The sequence below is a fragment of the Cupressus sempervirens genome, chromosome 9 (genome assembly GCF_028749045.1).
Source record: "Cupressus sempervirens isolate cs-2001-9-10 chromosome 9, ASM2874904v1, whole genome shotgun sequence".
NCBI classification, from domain to species: Eukaryota; Viridiplantae; Streptophyta; class Pinopsida; order Cupressales; family Cupressaceae; genus Cupressus; species Cupressus sempervirens.
In genome coordinates this window covers 70,650,333-70,677,637 of record NC_143126.1, presented here as the reverse complement: position 1 = coordinate 70,677,637, position 27,305 = coordinate 70,650,333, and the positions used below count along the sequence as shown (strand labels likewise).

At 36.7% G+C, this 27,305-nt stretch overlaps 1 protein-coding gene across 1 annotated transcript in view; it reads right to left on the bottom strand.

Moving 5' to 3' along the window:
• LOC149537664 (uncharacterized protein At5g02240-like) overlaps positions 1–27,305 on the bottom strand; it is a 113,734-nt gene that overhangs the window by 60,930 nt on the left and 25,499 nt on the right. Inside the window, exon 3 of the mRNA XM_089799004.1 lies at positions 26,762–26,967. Coding sequence (XP_089655130.1) covers positions 26,762–26,967 — 206 coding nt within the window. The remainder of the gene's footprint in view (positions 1–26,761; positions 26,968–27,305) is intronic.

Here is a 27,305-nt window from a genome sequence, read left to right as displayed (position 1 = left end):
GTGAAGTTGGTTATCTGGATTTGAGTCTATTTGTAATTGGTCGTAACCCAAAAGGCCTTACAGCTGGGCATGTATGAAGATATTTTGATGAATCAATAAATGTGTTTCTTTCTTATTCTTCCTTTGGTTGCTATTCCTTGTGTTTGCTTCCGCTGTGCTAACTCTTGCAGGGTGTTCTGGACATCTGGGTGAGCCTTTGGCCATAATTATTCACCCCTTTGCCTGTGTCAGTTGGTATCAAAGCTTGAGGTTCATCCTTGTGGAGATTGGATTGTGTCAAACCCTGATTCAAATTTGGTTATAGGGTTGCAGACTTGTGGATTTGACCTATAACTTGCAAAGGGTTTCGATCTTGCAGGAACCTAATTTGTAAAGATGGTTCGTGGTAGAAGAAATGCCAATGATGCTATATTGGATCAATTGAGACAAACTGCAGCCAGATTAGATGTTGTGGAGACAGCCCAGAGTAGAGGAGCACATCTTGATGATGTAAGTGATGATGAAACAGCAGCCCCAAACCATAATCCAAAACCTGAAGAAGATCAAGATGCATAAAGATTGTTGCAAGTGTTGTCTAGAGCAAATTCAAAGCCTGCTATAGAAGTTGTTCCTTATGATGGAAAATTGGATACCAATACTGTGTTGGATTGGATCTCTGATATAGAGAAGCTCTTTGAGTATGAAAATGCTCTTGATGATAGAAAGGTGAAGATTGCAGTCACTAGGTTGAAAGGTCATGCATCACTATGGTGGGAGCACTTGCAAACTGATAGACAAAGGAGAGGAAAGGAGAAAATCAGAACTTAGCCAAAGATGGTGAACAAGGTAAAGAACAAATTCCTTCCTACTGATTACCAAGTTAACTTGTTGAGAAAGATGCAAAATTTAAAACAAAAGGACATGACTGTGAAAGGATATACCGAGGAATTCTATAGAGTGGACATCAGATCTAGACATGTGGATGATGATGTTGAGAAAATTGCAAGGTACATTAATGGATTGAGATCTAAAATACAAGATGAAATAAGTTTTGTGAAGTTGGAAAGTGTAGAAGAAGCATATCAATATGCCTTGAAAGCTGAGGAGATCTTGACAAAGAAGCATGAACAAAGACAAAGAGGTAGAGGTGGTAGATTCCAGAGAGGCAGAGGTAGATCTTGTGGAGAAAGTGGCAGATCTAACAGTTCTACACAAAATAAAAGAAAATCTGAATGGAAGAATGGTGACAAAGGCAAGACCTAATGGAAAAGTGGTAATTCTTATCGAGAGGCACTAATTCTTACCGAGGAAGAGGTAATTTCTATTTTAGAGGTGGATTTCATGGTAATTGTTTTAGATGTGGTAAAGAGGGACATAGATCTTTTGAACGTAGATCCTCTGAAAGTAGGCAAGGTAACAAAAATGTTGTGATTCAAGGAGATGATGAGAGTTCACCAAGTGGACCTAAGGCTAGAGAAAATCTAATGGTGAGAAGAACCTTATGTAATAAGGGAAGTGATGAGAAACCTGTTTTAAGGAGAAGTCTTTTCAAGACAAGATGTAAGATGGCAAGAAAATGCTGCAAAGTGATCATTAACAGTGGAAGTTCTACAGATCTGGCATCAGAAGAGCTGGTTACCAAGTTGCAATTGTAGAGGCTAAAACATCCCAAACCTTATCACGTTTCATGGATCAAAGATGAGCATAAGATATTGGTAAGTAAGCAATGCATTGTGAAATTCAAAATTGGACATTACTTTGATAAAGTTCTGTGTGATATTATGCCTATGGATTGTTGTCATATTTTGCTGGGTAGACCTTGGTAATATGATAGATATGCTATACATGATGGAAGATTAAATCAATGTACTCTTTGGGTAAATGAGAAGAAGCAAATATTGTTGCCTTTGATTGAAACTCCAGATGTGGTGAATTGTACTACTGTGAAAGTTTGCATGATGAATGGAAAACAATTTGAAAAGGAAATGAAAAGGAACCAAGTTTGTTTTGCTATAATTCCTAGAGGACCGAGTTGTGTGCCAACAAACAGTGTTAACTGAGTACCAGTCAATGGTGACCGAGTGACAGCAGAACCTAATGGAAGCCGAGTACCAGAAGAAATTGCTGAATTGTTGAATGAGTATAAAGAAATTATTGTTGATGATATTCCTGATGGTTTACCTCCAGTAAGAAGTAAAAGTCATTGTATGGATCTGATCCCAGGAGCTAGTTTGCCAAACAAAGCACCATATAGATTGACACCTACAGAGAATGAAGAGCTTAACAGAAAAGTGCATGAGTTGTTGCAGAAAGGTTTGATCAGAGAAAGCTTGAGTCCATGTGTTGTACCTGTTGTATTAGCACCTAAAAAGAATGGAGAATGAAGAATGTGTATTGATTCCAAAGCCATTAACAAGATAATAGTGAAATAGAGGTTTCCTATGCCGAGGATGGATGACATAATGGAATGTTTGAGTGGAGCAAATTATTCTACCAAGATTGATTTGAAGAGTGGCTATCATCAAATTAGAATTAGAGAAGGTGATGAATGGAAGATTGCTTTTGAGACAAAAGATGGTTTGTTTGAATGGTTGGTTATGCCTTTTGGTTTGATTAATGCACCTAGTACTTTCATGAGGTTGATGACTGCAGGTCTGAAAAGATTTTTGGGTAAGTTTGTGATTGTTTATTTGGATGATATTATGATATTTAGTAAGACTAAGGAAGAACATCTTGAGCATATTAAACAAGTATTGCAAAGGTTGAAAAAGGAAAAATTGCTGATTACTCTGGAAAAAAGTGTTCTTTTATGCAAGATGAGATTGCGTATTTGAGATTTGTAATTTCAGCTAATGGATTGAAGATGGATCCTGAGAAGGTTAAAGCAATTTTGGAATGGCCTATACCTGAGAATGCGGGTGAGGTAAGATCATTTCATGGTTTGGCTAATTTTTATAGAAATTTTATAAAGAATTTCAGTGTTGTTTGTAATGCTATAACTGAAACAATAAGGGGAGATAAAAAGAAATTCAAGTGGACACACGGAGCTGATAAGAGTTTTGCGACTTTGAAATAAAAGGTTGTTGAATTACCTGTATTAGCTTTACCTGATTTTAACAAAGTATTTCAAGTTGAATGTGATGCAAGTGGTAATGCAATAGGAGCTATATTAAATCAAGAAGGTAAGCCTATTGCTTTCTTTAGTGAAAAGTTGAATGATGTTAAAAGGAAGTATTCTGTGTATGATCAAGAATTTTATACCATTGTTCAAGCATTGAAGAAGTGGAGACATTATTTGATTCCTATGGAGTTTGTGTTGTATACTAATCATAAAGCTTTACAATACTTGGGAAGTCAACATAAATTGAATCAAAGACATATGAAGTGGGTTGAGTATTTGTAGAGTTTTACATTTGTCATTAAGCATAAGAGTGGAGTTACTAACAGAGGTGTTGATGCATTGAATAGGAGACTTTCCTTGCTGACAGAAATGAAGGTTGAAGTTCTTGGTTTTGATGAAATGAAAGAGTTGTATGATCTTGATCTTGATTTCTCTGAGGCGTGGAGAGAGTCCAGAGCACCAAATCTGACAGATCAACATAAGTATGATGAATATTTCATTCAAGAAGGTATGTTGTTCGAAGGTATTCAGTTGTGTATTCCTAGAAATTCTATGAGGTTGAATCTAATTAAAGAAAAGCATAGTGATGGATTAGCTGGACATTTTGGAATTGATAAGACAATGAGTTTCCTGAAAGAAAAGTATTATTGGCCACAAATGTATAAGGATGTTCAGAAATTTGTAAAGAGTTGTGGAGTTTGTCGTGTTGCAAAAGGGGTGAGTCAAAATACCGGTTTATATACACCTATTACTGTTCCTGAGAAACCTTGGACTGACATCAGTATGGATTTTTTTCTTGGATTACCTAAGACAGTGAAGGGGTATGATTCCATATTTGTTGTAGTGGATAGATTTTCTAAGATGGCTCATTTCATACCACGTAAGAAGACATCAGATGTTGAGCATGTTGCTGAACTTTTCTTTAAAGAGATTGTGAGATTGCATGGATTACCAAAAAGTATTATTTTTGATAGAGACAGTAAGTTTGTTGACTAATTTTGGAAGACTTTGTGGAAGAAGATGGGTACTGAATTGAAGTTTAGTTCTACATTCCATCCACAAACAGATGGTCAGACAAAGGTTGTGAATAGAAACTTGGATAATTTGTTGAGATGTTTAGTTGGGAACAAGCCAAGTAATTGGGAGATGGTATTGGCACAAACTGAATTTGCATTTAACAATTCTGTGAACAGGAGTACAGGGAAAACACCTTTTGAGATTGTTGCTGGAATGCACCCTAGAGGTATATCAGATTTGAGAGATGTCGGTGGTGAGGAAAAGAGAAGTGTTATAGGAGAAGAGTTTGCTGATTTTATGGAGTCTTTGCAAAAGGAAGTGAAGTTGAGGTTGGAACAAAGTAATTAGAGGTATAAGGAGAATGCTAATCAGTCTAGAAAACACCATGATTTTCAAGTTGGTGATGAAGTGATGGTTTATTTGAAGAAAGGAAGATTCCCAGTTGGAACATACAGTAAGCTGAAGATGAAAAAATTTGGACCTTGTAAGATCTTGAAGAAGTTTGACAGTGGTAATGCATATGAAGTGGAGTTACCTGATGACATGGATATATCTCATATATTAAATGTTGCTGATTTATACAAGTATCACGAGTCAGATGATGAGGTGGTTGTACCTGATGTTATCCTAAGAAGTAGTTTGAAGAAGTTGAACCGATATTGGATCAGAGAGTTGGCAAGAGTACAAGAGGAAAAGATTACTATGAGTATTTGGTGAAGTAGAAGAATAGACCAATTGAAGATGCTATATGGATTACTCAATCTGAGTTGGATTCAGCTCAGGTTGTGACACTTGCATGATTCAGGAGAATCATTTTCTCCAACCCTGGCTGTCTGATGCAGGGGCATCCTGGGTTTCCTTGTAATCTTGCACTTTGTTCTTTCTATCTATTGGTGTCGAGTTTTTAGTGGATGCCGAGCGTTCAGTTGATGTTGAGTCACTCCTTTGATTGTCAAGTTCCTATGGTTGCCGAATGAACTCTTTGGATGCCGAATCATTCTTAGTTGCTATCGAGTTCCTTTGATTGCCAAGTGAATTCTTTTGTTTGCTTCCGCCGTGCTAACTCTTGCAAGGTGCTTTGGATAGCTGGGTGAGCCTTTGGCCCTAGTTATTCACCCCTTTTCTTGCATCATTGTTAGCTCCCATTTAGCACACATTACTAGAATACTTCATGAGGCTCACAATTTTCTAAAGACTATTCACAGTGGCGAGTACACATCAATCAACTTCAGGCAATCAAAAAGCAGCGGGTTGACAACTTCAACTCCCTTCAAAACATCAACAATTATACACTTCCACCAAAAGCTTCACTTGAGGACAAGTAGATATTATGAAGAGGGAACGAATAGGAAAACAACAACAAATTTGAAAAATCAGACTATTGTTTGTATGCTCAGTCCCATACACCCTTGTGGTCTTTTGTTGGACATTATTATTATTATCTTATCTTATGGATACCATGTCGGGGCCATGTCCCAATTATAAATATAAGTAGGATGGGAGATCTATTCACTAGTAGAATGATGTATGAAGAAGAAAAATATATGAGAAAAGAGGAGAATATAATATAGAATGGTGAATTAGATAAGGTACATTGTGTAAAAACGATATAAGGAGTGTAATATATGACTGAGGGTAATGAATACAAATGATTTTAAATTATCATCAATTATGTTGTGTATGATGATATTATTTGCTACATCCCAAATTTTGCCCAAACTTAAAATGCTCTTATAGCCGTTGAGATTTCATGTGAAGTCAGTTGACTGGTAAAATTAGTTAAACTATATATTCATGTGAAAAGGAAATATGGTTATTCATTATAATTTCATGTGAAGATGACATGTTAGTTAATCGTTATGATATTATTATGATCATTTGTTATCTTCAAATTATGGAAAAGTTGGTTACTCATTAAAAATTCATGGAAGCTGAAATTGTAGTTAGTCATTATGATGTTTTATAAAAAATGATTATTTGTCAACAATAGCTTGATTTATATTGAGGAACATGTTATTATCTTCAGAAATTCTCTTTTGCAGGAGCACGTCAAGGGGGGGGGGGGGGAGCATTGCAAGAGAAGCAACTGGGTAAGGGACACCACTCCGCCTATTGGTTGATAGGTATGGATTTTAAGCCATCTTGTTTAGGGAAGCTAGGCTAGGCAAGCAAGGTCATACCAAGTGATCGCCATGAACAATCGGTCAACACATTAAATAAATAATGAAATAAGAGACTAGAACAAATTATTACCTTTATGTTTATAGATGATCTTAGAGCTCCTATCAGGGCAAGGCATGGTTTAATATAACCATACCATGGTACTTACAGATGCATGTACACATACGTACATATACACGCACACGTGTATATTCCTTGTGATTCTTATGAACGTATATATCTTATTCATAATATATGTATATTTGGAATATTATGTGTGCATACATGTACATGTGCTTACATATACAAGTATGGGCGAGTCCTATGATACCCCTAAATTAAAACATTAGAAGAGCTCTTATTTCCAATTTATTTCCATGATTTAAAATTCCAAACTTTGGCAATTTTATAATTATATTTGTGCCATCAGCCAATGCTTTCAGCGGCCTATTTTATTTTGGAGCCATTATTTTTATCAGCCTCATTGGATGGTTCTTGAACATAACATATTTTTGGTACCACCTTTCTTCTTGCTTGTAACCGAGCATGCAAGCTTATCATAAGCGTTGAACTCATTTCGAGCAGACTCTCCTTTCATCTGCAAGCCACTACCAATTTATTCTTCAGCTGTTCTCACTCTGCTTTTACCATCGAGAGAGTCTTCTTCTTTCATCTGCAAGCCACTCCCAATTTATTTTTCAGTTGTTCTCACTCTGCTTTTACCATTGACCATAGCATTGAGATTTCTTGCACATCATTCCAATGCAAATACTTGCATATTTTATTTTCCAGTGAGATTACTTGCACCAAGCTATCGCTGCTTTTAGTGTTGTGTATAGGCATTTGTTTTCATAAGTGGCTGATAGATACAGAGTCGTGATTCATATTTCTGGAAGTGCATATACTGCAATCTTGGTGATTTCTGTGAGCCTTGTTAATTGGTTTTCAATCCCAATAAGGAGTCGCAGTAGGAGGCTCAGCTCTCCAGGTAGGCAAAGAGTAAATTTTATTCCAAGTCGTACTTTCTTCCACATTTCTCATTTGAGATTCTTACATGACAAGCTTTGTAATCTGGCTGAATATTGATGGAGTTTTCCTAGAAATTATAGCTAGAGTATGGCTTGAGGAGCTTGTATATTGATCAATCGTTCCATTATATGTATGATTTAAAATACTAATGCAAAAAGAGCTTATATATTGATTGTAAATTCATTATATCTTAATTGGTAACACTATTACGAATTCATTATATGTTAATTGGTAACACTATTACGAATAGCATGTATGCTACACTACCTCTGCAATATTATGCTTTGTTTTTCAGAACTTGATGTTGAAGAATTTTAAATCATGTGTTGACCTATACAAGGCCATTTATCTTGTATGCTCTTAAGATAAGGCAGGCACCTTTATAGAGTGCAACAATTGATAAAGATTTACTTATGAATAACTGTCATAAAGCCCAGATCGGGCAAAAAGAGTTTCAAATTGTGATGAAATAAATATGATCAATGCTATAAGCAACCACACCAGAATTTCATCCAGGAAGACCAGCAAGGTCAAGATGAATAGTGAGGGTTATGCCAAGGATTAGCGGGTTATACCTGTAAGTTAAGAAAAGGAAATCAGTGACAAATAAATAAATAACCAGTTTAAGCAAAACTATCTTAGCTAATTAGTTCATGGTGATCAAATGGTGTAACTCTTGTTGTCGAGCGGTGGGTAATCAAGCACATAGTGTCCATGTAAATCCTTGGCCAGGGTATGTTTAGTGTCATGCTTGTTGTTGTAACCACTAGAGGTTAGGTTGCTAGCTAATGGCAGATAGGTCAGAGGTAGGCATCCAGGACCTAGCCAACTGCCTAACCGATACTCTAACACCAGGATGTTCAGTGGCAGGGCAAGGTGTCCTGTACCTATTACCGAGTAGGGAGGACCTTTCTTGGTAGAAATCGTGTGGGGATACTAAGGGTTTGTGGTTGGGAGGTTAAGCCCCTGAAAATGGTTCTCCTCTTCACTAGAATGCCAGGGCTTGGACAAATACATTCAGTACTACATGACTTCCACCTTCCTATAGAGGGTATTTTTACTTTTATGTTCTTTATGTTTCTGCAGTAATTTCTTTTTCCTTAAGCAATTAATTCAGTTATTTCATTTCCCTCAAGTAGTTAATTCAATTATTTACTTCCACTTAGATAGAAGCAATTAATTTTGTTATAGTCATTAAACTCTTTTTCAATGGATTGTGTAGAGTACTCGTTATATCTATTTTGTTTTAGATCAAAGTGAAAAGAAATGTAAATTGTTGTAGACTATCAATGTTTTCTAATAGTTAAGAAAATGGTATGTTACATATGGTATCAGAGCACTGGGTTCAGCACTAAACCTTGGGCGCATCACCATCCTAGCTAGAAAACTGAAAAATAAAGTGTTAAATGAAAAACGATGTACACTTGAGTTACTCCTTGAAAGAAACCTTGCCACCCCGTATTCTTTTACCTGATTAAGAACATGCCAAAGTACGATGATTCTCTCTACTTCATACCCAAGGATGATGAAATTCCACCCCATACTCTTTTACCTGATTAAGAACATGCCAAAGTATGACTATTCTCTCTACTCCATACCCAAGGATGATGAAACTTTAGCTCATGCTTTACTCTGGATTAGGAAGGAGACAATCAAATGGAATCCTACCAAGAAAGCAATTTTGAGAAGCAAACTCATTGAGGCATGGAATGCCAAGCAAACAAATCCACTTATGATCTATCATAAGCCTTGTAAAATGCAGAGTACGCCCAAGGATGGAAACGGAGAGAATGCCCATGAATAGGATGTCCAATTTCCTCAAATATATGTTAAGATGTTTTGTTGTATCCTCTAAAGAGGAAATTTTGTAAATATGATTGGTTGTAGTTGCAACAAGAGAAATAATTCTATTTTTTTAATGATAATGAGAACAAATGGCATTTGCATTTAATTTATTTTGAGCAAATAATTGTATCTTCTCTCTCTTCCTAGAGCATATGTATGGAAACATAATATTGATAAAAGAACCAATTGTATATTCCAGGCAAACAAAAATCATGGCAAACAATGGAAGCAATGTAGAGAATGAGATGTCCAATGAGACAATTTCTCAAAACTCCATTCCACAAACTTTTGTTCCCCGGAATTATGCTCCTCCAAACCCCACCAACTTGTTGGTCCAAGTCTTGCAGGAAACTTAAACTTGGATGGAAAACATGGAGAAAAGAATGAATTCCCTAGCGATTCAACTTCGGCAAGGTCAAGAGGATACCGACTCCTCTCCCCCTCCTAGAACTGAGCAGGAGGTATCTACTCATAGTGCACATGAAACCGGACCTCCTAAAATACAGTCTCAAAAGAAAAAGAAGCAGGAAATAGTCAATGATCTATCAACTGACATTAAAAAGATAAAAACCCCTAGATTTTTCATATTTCAATCCAGTGAAGCCGTTGAGGCTTGGTAACTGAGATGGAACAATACTTTGAGATCAGAAATTTCTTTGAAACCTCCAAAGCAATTTGAGGAATTTATCACCTCTTAGGAGAGGTAGACACATGGTGGGGAAACACCAAGATAGAACTAAATCCTAAGAGTACCAGTGTCACCTAGGACAGGTTTGTCTCCATTTTCAAGAACAGATGGCTACCCCAAACCTTTTATGACTGGAAGTTGTTGGACTTCCAGAATCTTAAACAGGGAGATGTGACAGTACACAGGTACTAGGAGAAGTTCACTCGTCTCCTAAAGTATGTTCCTCCATATCAGCAAGATAGGAACCTAATTGATAGAAAATTTTGTTAAGATTAGCCATAGACAGAAATAACAATTACATGCAAATATATCCAATATTAGAAAATAATAAATCGCACAGAAGAGAACACAAGACACAAGGATTTAACGTGGTTCACCCAATCCCTGGGCTACATCCACCAACAACAAGTCCAATATTATTATTATCCAATGATTACAATCCGCAATCCCTTATAGCTCAATACCATTGCAAACGGCTAAAATATCATCATACATTATGAAATCCCTAACCCTAAGCCATTTTATACAAGCTTTTTGCCGCTTACAAAATTAGGGCTAGAATAAGTTGTCCAATAGCAAATATAACAATTGGTGCCTTTGCAATAGTCAATTTGGTAGCACTACCCCTTGACCCTGTCTTCGGGGCACTACCTTAAACCCCTGTAATAATAATCTAGGGGGAAACCGCATCGAATAAAGTGAGAAAAATTAACCTCGGAGTCTGATTAGGCTCCACATCACAACAAATTTGTCATGGGGTTAAACAACAAGATCGGGCAAGCAGTTTATGCTCTCACCCCATGAACCATGGAGGAGGCTCTTGAGAGGGTCATCTAACAGGAACAAAAAGTTAAAAGGGATGATTCCATCCGGGATAACAAAAGGAAGATAAATTGGAGTACCAATAGTTCTGACTCAGGGACCACAGAAAGAGTTTTAAAACCTTTAAGCCCGACAAAATTGGATACAAGGGGAATAAAAATAAAGAGTTTAAATGTAACTCCAACAATGGTAGGAAGTGAGGGGAAAGGGCCACCCAAGGGTTGTTTCACATGTGGCAGAGACCACTATGCCAATCAACATCCCAATAAGGGCATCTCCAACCAGCAACCTTGACCTTCTTTACCTCCTCAGCAAGATGTCTTCCAACGGAAGATGCAAGTAGGCTTGGATAACCAACAGGCAGAGCAATAGTTGGAACCTATAGAAACCCTTGGTAAGATTTATAGAAACCCCATTTCTATTTTAATTGATAGTGGAGCCATCGAATGTTTCATCTCCCCAAAATTATTAAATAGATTTCTCAAAAGAACAAGATTTATGGTCAAACCCTGGAGTGTTGAACATGCAAATCAATCAAAAGCTCGGGTGGATCAATGTATGTTTGAGGCACAAGTAGACTTCCCAAATTTCTCATTGAGGTTAATTTGTACGTAGCACCTCTAGGGTCCTACGATATCAACAGGGGGATAAATCAGCTCAGTGAGCACAAAGGAAGGGTAGATTGTCTTCCAAAGATAGTAGAATGCCTAGATGACCAAGGAAACCCTGTGAGTATTCAAGGAATAATGCATGAAGTAAAACCTCGTCAAATCTTAGCCATGCAACTTAAGAGATGCAGGGGAAAAGGGTGTGAAATCTTTGTGGTAAAGATAGAAGACCCGAGGGAACCCTTGGGGACCAACTATTAGGATGATTACATTTTCGAGGATGGGGAGATTAGAGAAGGGCAAAAACAATCCTATGAAGAAAACTATCCATATCTTAAGAATTTTCCGCACGTATTTCCAAAGGAACTTCTTGGCCTACCCCCTTCTAGGATATTTAATTTCACCATAGATTTGATGCCTGGGGTAGAGCTCATATCAAGAGCGCCATACTAAATGACCACTACCAAATTAATGGAATTACAGGTGCAGTTACATGATTTGTGAGACAAGAAACTCATCTGACTAAGTGTTTTGCCTTGGGGAGCCCCAGTGTTACTTGTCAAGAAAAAGGATGGAACTATAAGACTATGCATAGATTATAGAATGCTTAACAAGGTCACCATCAAAGATAGATATCCACTTATAATCTATTCGAGCAAATAAGGGGAGCAGCGGTATTTTCCAAAATTGACCTAAGATCAGGTTACCATTAGCTTCGGATTAAGAAAGAGGATATTCACAAAACCGCCTTCAAAAGCCTCTGTGGGCACTATGAGTTCACAATTTACCCTTCGGACTAACAAACACCCCTAGAGCTTTTATGAATCTCATGAATAACATTTTCTAGGATTGTATAGACAAATTTGTGTTAGTTTTTATAGATGATATTCTTGAGTAAGAGCACCAAAAACATCTTGAGATAGTGTTGCAAAGATTACGTGAACATAAGTTGTATGGAAAGATATCTAAGTGTTCTTTTTATCAAAAGGAAATCCAATATCTAGGGCATATTATATCAGCCAAAGGAACAGCAACAGACCCCGCCAAAATCAAGGCAATCAAAGAATGGTTGATACCTAGGAATGTGTCAGAAGTCAGAAGCTTCATGGGTTTAGCAGGTTTTTACATGAAATTTGTCAAGGATTTCTCCAAGATAGCACACCTCATCACAACCTTGCAAAGGAAAGGGAAGAAGTTTATCTAGTCTGAAAAATGTCAAGCAGCCTTTGAATATTTAAAGGATAAGTTGATCTCTACACCAATACTTACGATACCAAATCCTAAGGGTCATTTTGTAATCATAACAAATGCATCGGGAGAAGGATTGGGAGTTTTCCTAATGCAAGAAGACTAGGTCATTGCTTATGGAATCTAGGAAGCTGAAAAAGTATGAACAAAATTATGCACTCCACAATTTGGAGCTAGCAGCCATTGTCCATTCTCTACTGATGTGGAGACATTATCTAATTTGGAAACCATTTAAACTCATATCAGATCATCATGGACTGAAGTACCTATTCACCCAACCCAACCCTAATGCTCGTCGGAGGTGGGTAGAATGCTAAGCAGATTATGATTTTGACATCAATTACATCAAGGGTAAAGAGAATAAAGTGGTCAATGCCTTAAGCCAGCGAAGACATATTTCAACCATGGTAGCAATAAATATTGGGCCCAGGGAATAAGTACTGCAATGTCTTCCAAGAGATGAGTTTTATAATGAGGTTCGTTAAGCACTCCATAAGGATTCTCAAGATCTCAGGTATGAAGGATACCAACTGGAAAGAGATGCACTCTTAAGATACAAAGATAGAATGTATATACCTAAGGATTCAAAGATTCGGAAGATGATTTTGGGGGGAACTCATGTCACCCCTTAGTCAAGACACCGTGGGATAACCAAGATGCTGGCTGATATGAAACCTATGTACTTTTTGAAGGGCATGAAGAAGGAAACAACTGAATATGTGGCAGGATGCCTCAAGTTCCAAAGGATTAAGGTAGAGCACTAATACCTAGTCACATTGTTACATCCAAATGAAGCCCCCGAAGTGAAATTGCAGATAATTACTATGTATTTCATTCAAGGGTTAACCATGACACGAAATAGGCATAATACCATCTTGGTAGTTGTGGATCAACTAACCAAGGTAGCACATTTTATCCCCGATAATTTAACAGATGGTGCACAAGAAATAGCTCACAAGTTTGTGAGAGATTTTCCAACTTCACGGAGTTCCAGAAAAGATCATATCTAACAAAGATGCTAGGATGGCATCCAGATTATAGCAACCTTTATTCTCAACTTTAGGAACAAAGCTAAACATCAGTTCAGCCTACCATCTAGAGACTGTTGGTTAGAAGGAAAGGGTAAATCGAGTTCTAGAAGACCTCTTAAGAGTATATTGCATGGATCGATAGTATTAATGGGAGATGTGTCTCCCCTTGGTCGATCTTGCCTATAACAACTCATACCAATGTACCATTAAGATGACACCTTTTGAGCCCATGTACGGGTACAATTGTAGAACCCCAATAAGCTGGAACAAAATTGAGGACCGAATCATCATCAAGCCCAAGATGCTTCTAGAGATGGAGGAACAGGTAGTTCAAATCTGTCAGAGGTTGAAGGAGGCAAATGGCCAACAAAAAAGCTATGCAGATGGTAAGAGGATTCCTAGAGATTCTCAATGGGAGAAAAAGTCCTCTTGAAAGTTAAACCCTAGAAAAGTACTATCAAGTTTGGTAGGAATGCCAAATTACCCTCAAAATATGTGGGAACCTTTGAGGTGTTGGAAGTTGTAAACCCTATAGCCTACTTAATTGCCCTACCTCCAACCCTTGCCAAAATGTATAATGTATTTCACGTCTCTTATCTCAAGAAATATGTAACCAACCGTGAACATGTTATTGACTGGAATCCCTTGCAGGTGCGAGATCCATTGGTGGTGGAAAAAGAGCCACTCAAAATACTCGAGGCGCGTAAGCTTCGCTTGCGGAATTGAGGTATTACCCAGTACAAGGTCTAGTGGGACTAGTATACTGAATAGAATGCTACTTGGCAAGAATATGATGAAATCTTCCAGAAACTTCCACATCTTTTTCCAAAAAACTTGATCTACAAATAATTTTGATTCAAAACTGATAGAATGATAAATATGTTGTTGATAAAAAAAATATTTGTGTGTTGAAAATTCATCGAGGACAATGAATCACAAGGGCGAGGGTATGTTATATCCCAAATTTTAACCAATTTAAAATGTTCTTATAACCGTTGAGATTTCATGTGAAGTCAGTTGACTGGTAAAATTAGTCAAACTATATATTCATGTGAAATGGAAATTTGATTATTCATTATAATTTAATGTGAAGATGACACATTAGTTAATCATTATGATATTATTATGATCATTTGTTATCTTCAAATTATGGAAAAGATGGTTACTAATTTAAAATTCATGGAAGGTGAAATGGTAGTTGTTATGATGTTTTATAAAAATGATAATTTGTTATAGTAACTTGATTTATATTGAGGAACATGTTATTATTTTGGGATATTCTCTTTTGCAAGAGCACGTCCAAGAGGGTGGAAGCATTGCTAGAGAAGGAATTGGGTAAGGGACAACACTCCACCTATGGGTTGACAGTTATGGGTTCTAAGCCATCTTGGTCACGATACCAAGTGATCACCATGAACATTGGTCAACACAATAAATAATGAAATAAGCTACTAGAAAAAATTATTACCTTTATGTTTATAGATGATCTCAGAGCTCTTGTTAGAGCAAGGCATGTTTTAATATAACGATACCATGGTACCTACACATGCCTGTACACGTACACACGAGTACATTCCTTGTGATTCTTATGAACGTATATAATCTTTTTTTTGGGTCAGTAATAAGATTTATTTATTTAAGTAGCCAGGGGGAAACTTTCCTGGAAGAAAGGGTGGAAACACAAGTTCCACCATCCCAAAAATCAACCCAATAACACAACAAAGAAACAAGCAACCAAAAAACAATGAAAGAACCCAGCTAACCCCCTCATTTTTTGTGAGACCTAAGGACCATATCAAGTTTCCTTGCAAACCTAACCTTCTTTCTTTTAACCACCTACCATCCCTCTTCCATTCTAGCAGCCCCAACTTGTCTCAACACCTCATTCTCACCAAGGTCATTCTCACACTCTTCCACCCATGACTCCTCCCCACCCCTCAAAGGTTCATCTTATATTTGCCCCATCGTGTCCCACCTGATCTATCGATCTAAACTTCTCCCTTCCATCTAGAGTATCCACCTTCAAAGGGATCCCTTGCCCAATGTCCCTAGAAACATCCTCCTTCTCATTCATAGGAAGATTCTTTACAGGGGCCTCCATTGGAACACAAGTATCTACCACAACTTGAGACAAAGTTTGATGTTTCTCAATTTTCTCTCCATTGTATAATGTTGATTCGAAATACCCTTCCACTATGTTGAGGGCTTTGAAGCTTCCCCTTGAATATGGTATGCAACAACATGACTAGTTTGAAAACACCTTCTACATCTGAAGGGAACCCCTTCATGATCTACCATTTGAATCCAGCAACCCTTTGCTTATTTAATTGAAATTTCTGCTAGTCCCCACCTAAATTCATTTCAACCAAAATACGTGCAAAAGTAGAATTTAATAGATTTGAAGAACCCTCATCACCATCAAAAACCCCCCCCAAAGCATTACCAATAGCCTCCAACATATAATCAAACCAAAGATGTAAAGGCAGATTCAGAGGACATACCCATATTGGAACTTTGTCAAATGTTTTTGAAGTTGGACACAAATCCAAGTGCCATGGTTTCAGCATCAAAGAAAACCTATCATCCCAACACCAAAAATGGTCACATTAAACCCTATTCTTGTCCTGAACATTTTCAAACGCCACAATAAAGAACCACTTTACAGTCGGGTAAATCTAAACATCACCATCAAGAATGGGTTCCCAACATTCTGAGATCCAAGAATGCAACACTTGAAGACTAGGCCAAAAGCAACGAACACACCCAGTAACACCCAAATTAGAAGAAACCTAAGAGATTATGAGCAATCTCACTCTCCTCGATAATTCTCACTGTCACCATTTTGGTTGAAGGGTTTAAAGCCATAACTCGATTGTTCAAATGCATATTCTCCCCTTTGGGATGGGGCGACAAGCCCTTATTCACGCCATTTCTCAGTTGAAACATGCTCTAACCCTAATTGGAATGGGGAAGTCGCCAAAATCTGCCCTTCGCACCCAACGTTGGCTGCCAGTTCCCAACATGTCGCGGGCCTTTCATCAACCCCTTAACACGGTCGCACTACCGATGCATCCCTCTCTCCATCATGCGTGAGTAGTTATTGGACACTCTTGCAGCCTCATTGAGGCCACCTTTGACTTCCACCAAACCCTACATCATAAGCACCCACCATAACACCCAGTCACAATCTTCCATCCTTTTGAGGATTCACCATTTGAAAAATGAACCCTAGTCTTACCATACATTGTTTAAGCGTCATGCATTCCCCATTATGGTTGTTGTAGTCAACCAAAAGGAAAACGTCAAACCTCAGAAACCCTAGAACCTGGAGGTCCCAAGAAGCCATGCAATGCCATGAATAAGTTGAACATATATATCTTAGTCATAATATATGTATATTTGGAATATTACATGTGCATACGTATACATGTGCTTACATATGCAAGTATGGGTGGGTGCCATGGTATCCCTATATTGAGACATTAGAAGAGCTATTATTTCCAATTTATGTCAATGATTTAAAATTCCAAACTTTGGTAATTTTATAATTATATTTGTGCCATCGGCCAATACTATCAATAGCCTATTTTATTCTGGAGCCATCATTTTTATCAACCTCATTGTATGGTTCTTGAACGTAACATATTTTTGGTAGCAGCTTTCTTCTTGCTCGTAACAAAGCATGCAAGCTTATCATAAGCATTAAACGCATTTCGAGAAAACTCATCTTCTTTCATCTGCGAGTCGCTCCCAATTTATTCTCCAGTTGTTCTCACTTTGCTTTTACCATCGATCATAGCATTGAGATTTCTTGCATATCATTCCAGTGTGAATAGTTGCATTTTTTTTTTTCCAATGAGACTACTTGCACCAAGTTATCGCTTCTTTTAGTGTTGTGTATAAGCATTTGTTTTAATAACCCGTTGATAGATACAGAGCTGTGATTCATATTTCTGGAAGTGCATATACTGCAATCTCGGTAATTGTCATAAGCCACTGATAATTGATTTCAATCCAAATAAGGAGTCACAGCACAAGGCTTAGCTCTCCAATAGGCAAGGACTAAATTTCTTCCAAGTCGTACTTTCTTCCACATTTCTCATTTGAGACTCTTACATGACAAGCGTTATGATCTAGCTGAATATTGATGGAGTTTTCCTATAAATTATAGTTAGAGTATGGCTTAAGGAGCTTGTATATTGATCAGCCATTTCATTATATGTATAATTGAAAATGCTATTGCATAAAGACTCTTGTGTATTGACTGTCAATTCATTATATGTTGATTGGTAACACTATTATGAGTAGCCTGTATGCTATGCTACCTCTGCAATGTTATGCTTTGTTTTACAGAACTTGATGTTGAAGGATTTTAAATCCTATGTCAAGTTATATAGGGGCATTTATCTTGTATGCTCTTGAGATAAGAAAGGCACCTTATAGAGTGCAGCAATTGATAAAGTTTTACCTATGAATGACTGTCATAAGTGCAAATTGAGCAGAAAGAATTTCAAATTGTGATGAAATAAAAATGATCAATGCCATAAGCAACCACACCAGGATTTCATCCAAGAAGACCAGCAAGGTTGAGATGAAGAGTGTAGGTTATGCCAAGGATTAGTGAGTTATACCTGCAAGTTAAGAAAAGGAAATCATGGTGACCAAATGGTGTAGTTCTTGTCATCAAGTCAAGTGGTGGGTGATCGGGCACATAGTGTCCATGTAAATCGTTGGCCAAGATAGGTTTAGTGGCATGCTTCTTGTTATGATCACTAGAAGTTAGGTTGCCAGCTGATGGCAAATAGGTCAGAGGTAGTTATCCAAGACCTAGCCAACACTCTAACACCAGGATGCTCAGTAACAGGACAGGGTGTCATGTGCCTATTCCCAGGTAGGAAGGGCCTTTCTCAGTAGAGATTGTGTGGGGATACCATGGGTCTACAGTGGGGAGGTTAAGCCCTTGACAATGTTGCTTCTCCTCTTCACCAAAATGCCAAGGCTTGGACAAATACTTTTAGTACTACATGATTTCCACCTTCCTATGGCGGGTATTTTTACTTTTATGTTCTTTCCTTTTATGCAGTAATTTCCTTTTCCTTAAGCAATTAATTCAATTATTTTCTTTCCCTCAAGTAGTTAATTCAGTTATTTACTTCTCACTTAGATAGAAGCAATTAATTCTATTATAGTCGTTAAACTCTTTTTCAATTGATTGTATAGAGTAGTCATTATATCTATTTCGTTTCAGATGAAAGTGAAAAGAAATGTAAATTTTTGTAAATTATCAATGTTTTCTAATAGTTGAGGAAATGGTATGTTACATTATTATTCTGACATATAACTAATCTCTAATCAAGATATAATTCCTTGTTTGACTCAAAAGGACTGAGTTTAGGGTAAGGGACTGAATCTAGGGTAAGGAGCACCAAAAATCCTTTATAGTACAGAACTCAAGTCCACATCCCTCAAATTTCTTGCTAACATTGGACATATTGAATGTGCAGAATTTGAATGGTAGTGAATTGGCAATTGAGTGTGTTAGTCAAGTAGAATCTTATTCCAAGTCGTTCCTTGGATTTTATTTCACTTTGTCGAATTCCTTGATAATGGAATAAGGTGGAAGATTGTTTTTCTAAATGGGCTTTTTAGCAGCTAGGCAGGCAAAATGTTGTTGATTGCGAACACATAACCCAAAAGTATTCTCAAATTATTAAAAATTTTGGTGTGGACGACATGATGGCATAGTTAGTGGCCTTGTTTTGAATTTTTTTGTTGATCGGGTTGTTCATTTGTTGTTGGTCTCCAAGTGGGCTTAATGCACTGCTTCCCTGATGATCGATAACTTTACCCCATTTCCCAAAAAATGTAGGAGATTTCCAAGCAATTATATTGGTAAATTCCATAGTAACACGAGTTGTGTCCCCTCGTTTTTGCCCCATGCACCGGGGACGAGGATGCTCCAGGGACTTGGGGACTCTTTTAAATTTGTATATCTTATATTCAGCATTACCGAGAGACCCGTCTCCATACCCCTGGTACGTGTCTCGAGTACTGGGACTCGTCTCCGGTCTCTGAAACATTTCAGGAGACTTAGTGGGTGCTCAAGAAGCGGGCAATGTAGTCTCCCATTGATTTTTCAACGTCTCCAACAAAATCAAAGCCAAAAAACCAAAATAAAAAGTCAATGACCTAAAAAGCGCGATAGTTTTGTCTTTTGCGAATTGCGGATAGGGAAAAACATATACTTTATTGTAATATCTCATAAGTTATAACTATGAGTTTTCACCTAAAACCCCATCGTTCATTCTACAGCAACGGCCAAAAGCGACGTTTTTGCAAAATGATTTGCAGACGACGCACAAACAACGGCTGGCATATGAATTTGCTCAAGAAAGTCGCAAACGACGCATAGCGAAGTTGCAGACGATAAACATTGTAGTGACGAGTTGCAGACGAGCACGAATTTGAAGACATCGCGAGTTGCAGACGAGCACGAATTTGGAGACGCGAGTTGTAGACGAGAAGGAAAAGGTAGAAGTTCTTGTGCGGTGGCTCTTAAAGTTAAAAAATTAAAAGTTTATTAGGTTTCCAGTTTTTAGCTATTAAAGTTTAAAATTAAAAACTATCAGTATTGAGTTTATAATATTTTATAAAATTATAGTGAATACTATTAAAAGTATATATTATATAATTATAGACGAAAAATAATTTAAACAAATCATAAACCCATCAGACCAAATAAAAAACATATCGTTTTTATAAAGTAAATAATAGATATACATTGTAAAATTATACCAAAACTATGTAGTATTTATTTATATTATTATAAATATAGTTTTAAAAAATTAAAAGTTAAACTTATTAAACTATAAAACTAACTATTAAGTTTACTAATTTTTATTTTGAAGTGCTAAAGGCTAAGAATTTTAAATTGATTTTAATTTTTAATATATATACTTTAAAATTATTAAATTTGTAAAAGCTATATAGTTAAAATTAAAAACTATTATTGCAATTTTTAAGAGATCTAAATGTATATTTTAAATTTATATTATAAATATAAATTCAAAAAATGAGATTATAAAATAAAAATAAAAATTTACAGAGTTAACAATTTGAATTTAACTGTCAAATAGGATATTTATTATTTATATATTTTTAAAGCAATTTAAACAGTCATGTATGAAATGAAATTTCAAATTATAAATGTCATTACAGTCTGATTATTTATAAATTATAATTTTTTTAAGCAATTAAAACAGTCAAGAATGAAACGAAATTTCAAATCATGAATGTCATTAGTCTCACATTTCCTATTATAAAACAAAGTTTCAACATCTTTTTTGCTATTGGTTGTCATTTGCCATAACTAAAACTCAAAAAACAAAAGCTAAAGCCTAAAATAATCAAACATGCTGACATAGGTTTTTTATTTTAATTTTTAATGTTTACTATGCAGAATGTCGGGTGGGGGAAGACAAGGCTTGTATCCCCTGTGGAAGTATATCAACCGTGTTTCGGGACCAAAAGGTTCAGGGGGAACAGCAACAATCAAATGCAAACTTTGTACAATGGCATGGCTAGGTTCTTACACGAGGGTGAAGGCTCATTTCCTTCACCAACCTGGAAAAGGTGTTGATCCTTTTGTGAATGAAATAGAACGATATGAGGCTGTGACGGAGCAAGAAAGGGCTTAAGGAAAAGTTTATAATATGACCTCCTCTCATGCTTCAACAACAGGGGCAAGTCTTGCAACTGCTGATCAGAATAGAGAGAGAGAAGTGGATGTGTCTTCTACAGTTGGAGATATAGCAGCACAACAATCTAACAAGATACCACATATTGGCAGTTCAAACCCCATTGGCAGGCTATTTGATGTGCAAGGTCAAGAAGCAGTTCATGCAGCTACTGCACGGTTCTTTTATGCAAATGGAATACCATTTAATGTCGCTCGCTCACCGTTCTATGGAGAGATGGTCCAAGCTATCAATAATGGACCAGCTGGTTATAAACCCCCTGGATCTGAAAAGCTTGGCACAACTCTAATTGATAAAGAAAAAATTTGTTTAGAGCAATTAACTGCACCAATGAAAAGAGTGTGGTCTACAGAAGGATGTAGTATTGTGATGGATGGGTGGACAGATGCAAGAAATCGTCCATTGCTTAATGTGATGGTGACATGCAACAAAGGGCCTTATTTTTTGAAGGCAATAGACTGTTCAGGGCAAGAAAAAAATGCAGAATTTCTTCATAGTCAGCTATGTGACAGCATTGAGGAGGTGGGCGCATCACATGTTGTCCAAGTTGTCACTGATGCTGCCCCTGTTTGTAAAGCAGCAGGTATGATGGTGCAAAATAAGTACAAGCATATATTTTGGACACCATGTTGTGTGCATTCATTGAATAATGCACTCAAAGATATTGGAAAGTTTGAATGGATTTCAGACCTCATTGAGAAGGGCAGAAAAATACAGATGTTCATTTGCAACCATCACCATACACAAGCTATTTACCGTAAATTTGCGAAGGTGGAACTTCTCAAACCCGTTGATACACTTGCTTCCTACTTTATTCTTCTTGAGCATCTTTGTGAAGTTAAAGGAGCTTTGTGTTCTACAGTTGTTAGTGATGCATGGACAGGTTGGAAACAATCTACAATTGAGGTGAGAGCTTTGGTCCTTGATGACCATTTTTGGGCTGATGTTCGATTTGTTGTGGACTTCATTCGGCCCATATGTGAGGTGATTAAATTTGCAGATTCAGACAAGCCATGTTTGGGTGAAATTTATGAGGAAATAGATTCTATGTGTGAAAAAGTCAAGAAAATAGCAGATGCAAAAGACATTGCTTTGTATCCTTCGATAGAAGAAAAATTATATGGAAGGTGGAACAAACTGAACACACCCCTTCATTGTGCTGCATATGCCTTGAATCCTAAATGGCATAATACAGAACAGACCAATAAGAGGGCTCCACATGATGATAGAGAGGTAATGAAGGGATTTTGGGCTGCAGTAAAAAAGATATATGGTCAAGGTGAGGATGCCTCAATCATAAGGACTCAATGGAATAAGTTTTCACGTGGGCAAGGTGATTTTGCTTCAATAGAGGCTTTATATGATATGCAAGCAAAGAAAGACCCTTTAAAATGGTGGTGGAACCATGGAGATGGAACACCTAAATTGCAATCGCTTGCAATCAGATTGCCGTCCCAAGTAGCTAGCTCTTCATCTTGTGAAAGAAACTGGAGTACTTATGGTTTTATTCATTCACAAAAGAGAAACCGATTAGGGTCAAAGAAAGCAGAGAATTTGGTCTACATTCATAGTGCTCTACGTCTTCTCTCGTGTTGATCTAGGATACATAGAAGGTCCTTCAGCAAAATGGGACCAAATTGCAAATGATGGAGAATTTGCAGGCATAGCGGATGAAGTGGTTGAACCAAATGGCCTTAATGAATTGCCTCCAATTGTACTACCATCAGAGGAACCTGAGTTAGAGAGTGATGATTATCTGGATAGCATCCTAGCTAAGGATTTTGATATGGATGATCAAAACATAGCAGCATAGATGATAGATATCTGAATTTTGTGCTGAGAAAATTTATGTGGTTGATCAAAACATAGCAGCATAAATTATGGATTTCTGATTTTTGTTTTGGTTTGTGTATCAGCATTTGCCATTGGCATTAAAACTATCGATAATTTTGGATTTCAATATGTAACAAACTACAGTAGTAGTAGTACTAATGACAGTCAAATATGAAACATTGAAATATGTAGTATGAGTTTGGACTTTAGAGTCTTGGACTCTTTGACACAATATCATTTGACATTTGTGTATTAAAATTAAAACTTATTGTTATTTTCTGTTCTTTCTTTTAATGTTCTGTCATGTTACTTATTTTCTAAAAATGAATAAATGTTAATTTAAAAAAAATTGATGTCTCCAAGTACCCCCGTCTCCTTTTTTTGAATATTTGACGTACCAATACCAGTACCGGTCTCCCAAGTTTCCACGTACCCCCGTCTCTTGGTAACCTTGCTTATATTGTAATTTACATAAGTAGCATTTTAAGTACCATATGTATAGTATATATAACCCCCCTCAGTCCCCCACTGCTGTCCCCATGTCATCCCCAAATTAAGGCCCCTTTGTCCCCCTTGTCTCAGAAACTTGTCCCCCCATTCCCCCGTCCCCTAGGGTGGTGTAACTATGGTAAATACCCTTCCCTAAATCTAGTTAGTGCCTTCTATCCTGCATATTTATCAGTTAGTTGCTAATTCCCTCTAAGGGGAGAATATTTTCTTCCTGTTATAATGTTTCTACTGGTAGTTATATGATTATTGTCTTGAAGAAAAAGTGGTTTGTTTCATTCTATAAATGAAGTAGATCACATACTTCCATTCATATTAACCCTCAACATTCATACCAAAAACTAAGCCTCAACATGCATACCAAAAACTACAAGTATGAATATAATATGTTAGCATTTATTAGAATGCACATGGTCTCATAACATACCCCATGCATTTGTATATATTATGACAAACCACCAAACACGTACAAAAATTCCTTCAACGAGGTCATGTTTTTCACTTCATGTGCATCTCATGCAATTAGTCAATCAAACCAAACACCAAGCATTAATCATGTTGCTTGCATCTCAAATATTGGTTATAAGACTGTATTAATTGATTCTCATTATTTCCTCAAAAAAGACAGAATAGTTTTTGATTTAAGGGGCTTATTTCTTTCTATAACAATAGAGTTTTGATAGAATTGAGGGAGTGCCAATTTTTTGTTTTTGCATAAATCCTTCTGCATTAGATTTCATAGTTTGTACTTTGTCTTACGTTTCAAATGCTTAATGTGATTGTATTTATGTCCAAGAAAACCTTTATAAGACTATTTGAAGTTATACGGATACAATATTCTAGATTGGATCCCCACACAAGTAGTAGGTTATGAGAATTCATCCTACAAATTATAATATGAGGTGAAATGGATTCAGCTTTATGGTTTGAATGAGAAACAACAAAGGGAGTGATGTAAGGTTAAGCAATAGTTGGCATTACTGACAAAATTCAGACAGTGAGGACAAAATTAATTTAAGGCAAAATAATTCCTTGAGCAGCTACTCCACCGGGGCTGAAGCTAGCATCCAGGTAGGCAAACCTCTTTACAGAAATCTGAATCTATTTGAGGTCAAAACATCACCCTGAAAATAAAAGTTTTTCACAGGTGAGTTTAGCCAACAAGATTCTTAGTAGTCAATATCTTTCTAAATAAGGTATTCTGGGTCCTAATATTTGCCCTAGATGCTTAAAAGGACATAAAACTCATTTTAATTTTAAAATGTGAAAAAGCTTCTCCCATCAACATCTATCTAGCTGTAAGTTTTGGAGCCAGCTTCAGCACTATGTGAAATCTAGGAACACAAACTCAGCAATGGAATTAAAGCTACTGCAGCTTTTCTAAAGTCAAGCTGCATAAGAAATTCTTGTTATCTTCAGTTCCTTTATTCTATATGTGGCATATATGAATTGACACAAATTGAAGAATATTTCATAAAATAAAACTCGGAAGAATGTTTTGACTTGTAGAATTCACCATACCCAAATCTCACTTCAAATCTAAACAATATCAGAATGCCCATTCTAAGGCTAAACGGCATATTTTCAATAAATGGAGTCTTACAAGATTTTATTAGCATTTCTCTTGCCAGCAGTTCTATGCCTTAACTTTCTTTAATTATTTGGCTCCATTTTCTGACAAGGCTTAGACTAACCACGGTGTTGCTGCTGATAGAAGAACTGTACAGTCACGACCACGCTCAAATTCTTGAAAATTTCAGACCACCGACAATATTGCTGATGGCTTCACCCTTGTGGTAGAAAGAAAATCTTAAATCTATTTTGATACGAAAACTCCAAGCTAATAACAATTACTTTCTAGCAACAAGGTGATCATGTATATTAAGCTCCAGCTGTTGCGGAGCCCATTTTCTAAGATTCTGGAAAAAATTCATCAGATTCATTGGCAGCACATTCCATGAAAGTTGAACCATCTTGTCAATAAAAAGTCCAATTGAGGCATTCATTTGCAGCCTTCTTTAGTGTGCATAAGTATTTAAAAGTGTTCCATAACTTGCAGCGAGTCATGTGAGTTCAGGTGGATCATGGGCCATGCAATCTCTTGCAAGTTTGTATGACCCGCAAGGTCATGGGTCACAACCTGCATGACTTGCCGAGCCAGTCGGTCATACCATGACTCACCAGGTCCGATGGCCGTGACCCGCATGCCGCAACTGGCATCTACCTAACTAAAAAACAAAATGACACTAACTCTTTCCCATATTTTTTTTTGCATATTTTTTCATTTTTGCTCTAGAAGGTGTCTTATTTGCTTGTTATGAGAAGACTAGTCCCTTTTCTTTTGATTCTTGCCTTTGTAGCATAAATTTATGATCAATAAAATATTTCCTTCTTAAAATGTTCTGGTATTTCAGGTCTCAGTGCTGGACCCATCATCGGAGAAAAGCTTGAGGCCAATACTTGATTGCAATTAAAAGAGACCCAACCTTTTTCTTATTTTATTTTCAAAACCCTAAGAAAACCATAGGTATAAATGATAAAATTACTCAAAAAAATTCCATCCATATGAGCTAAATCAAAACTGTGCATGCAGTGCGCCAACATATTCAGTGGATTATCCTGAAGGAAAGAAAATTTGCACTAAGACTTTCTGAAACTTTGAATACAAACTATTTGCATCATCCACAAATTTTTGGATCGTGTTACTGTAATTAAGACAAAATGTAGCTCTGTCACTTCTACCGCCAGCTTCCAGGTAGCTGAGTTATAGCCATAAAGTATTGTTTACAATTGGTTGAGCAATACATCTAGATGGAATCAGCTACTCTTTATATACCATTTCTAGAAAATGCTGTAAAAGACAAAAATCTAGACATCTGTTTTCTTCTCTTTCATTACTGGTGATATTTAATTTGATTGCTTGAACCTTCTTTCACCTCTGTTGGCCTTTCTTATTAGCAGATATGTAAAGGATTAGGGGAAAAAAAATTATATGCATGTTTGAAAATATATATATATATATATATATAATTAATGTAAAATGGATTCAGCTGTTGACATAAAACAACATAGATAACATAAACAAAACCAGAGAAAAGAAGAGCAATAACAGAGACCATTGCAGAAGCTGCTGCTTCACTCAGCTTTTTCACCCCTAAGAAATCAACATGTTTGGGTGTGGATTCACTTAAGCCAGGAACTCGCCATCCAGAAGACGCCCCCACCGTACATATGACAGCATCCATACCTTGGCATGCTGGTTGCAATGTTTCTTCTTTGGTAATATCTCCATCAATAATTTTCACCTTTGCAGCCTCATCTCCTGTACCATATGTCAAATTTATCACTCAATGGCTTCTCTTCTCTTTCAAGAGCAATAAAATACTATGTGTTGATCTATAAATAATACAAAACAATAATACAGACAAAGTGTAATGAAATAAAGAGAAGAATGAGTAGTAAATAAAATCATTTACTATATTGCAAATGCAAACCATTACCACTCAGTTAGCACAAACCATAGAAGAAGAAAGAGTGTTTTCTGTTAGCATAAATCATAGAAAGAAGAAAGAATGTTTTCTGATAACAAGGGAGGGGTTGAGCCTTCGGCTCTTTTTGAATGGTAATATAAAACATAAATTTCAGCTAATAAGTTATATA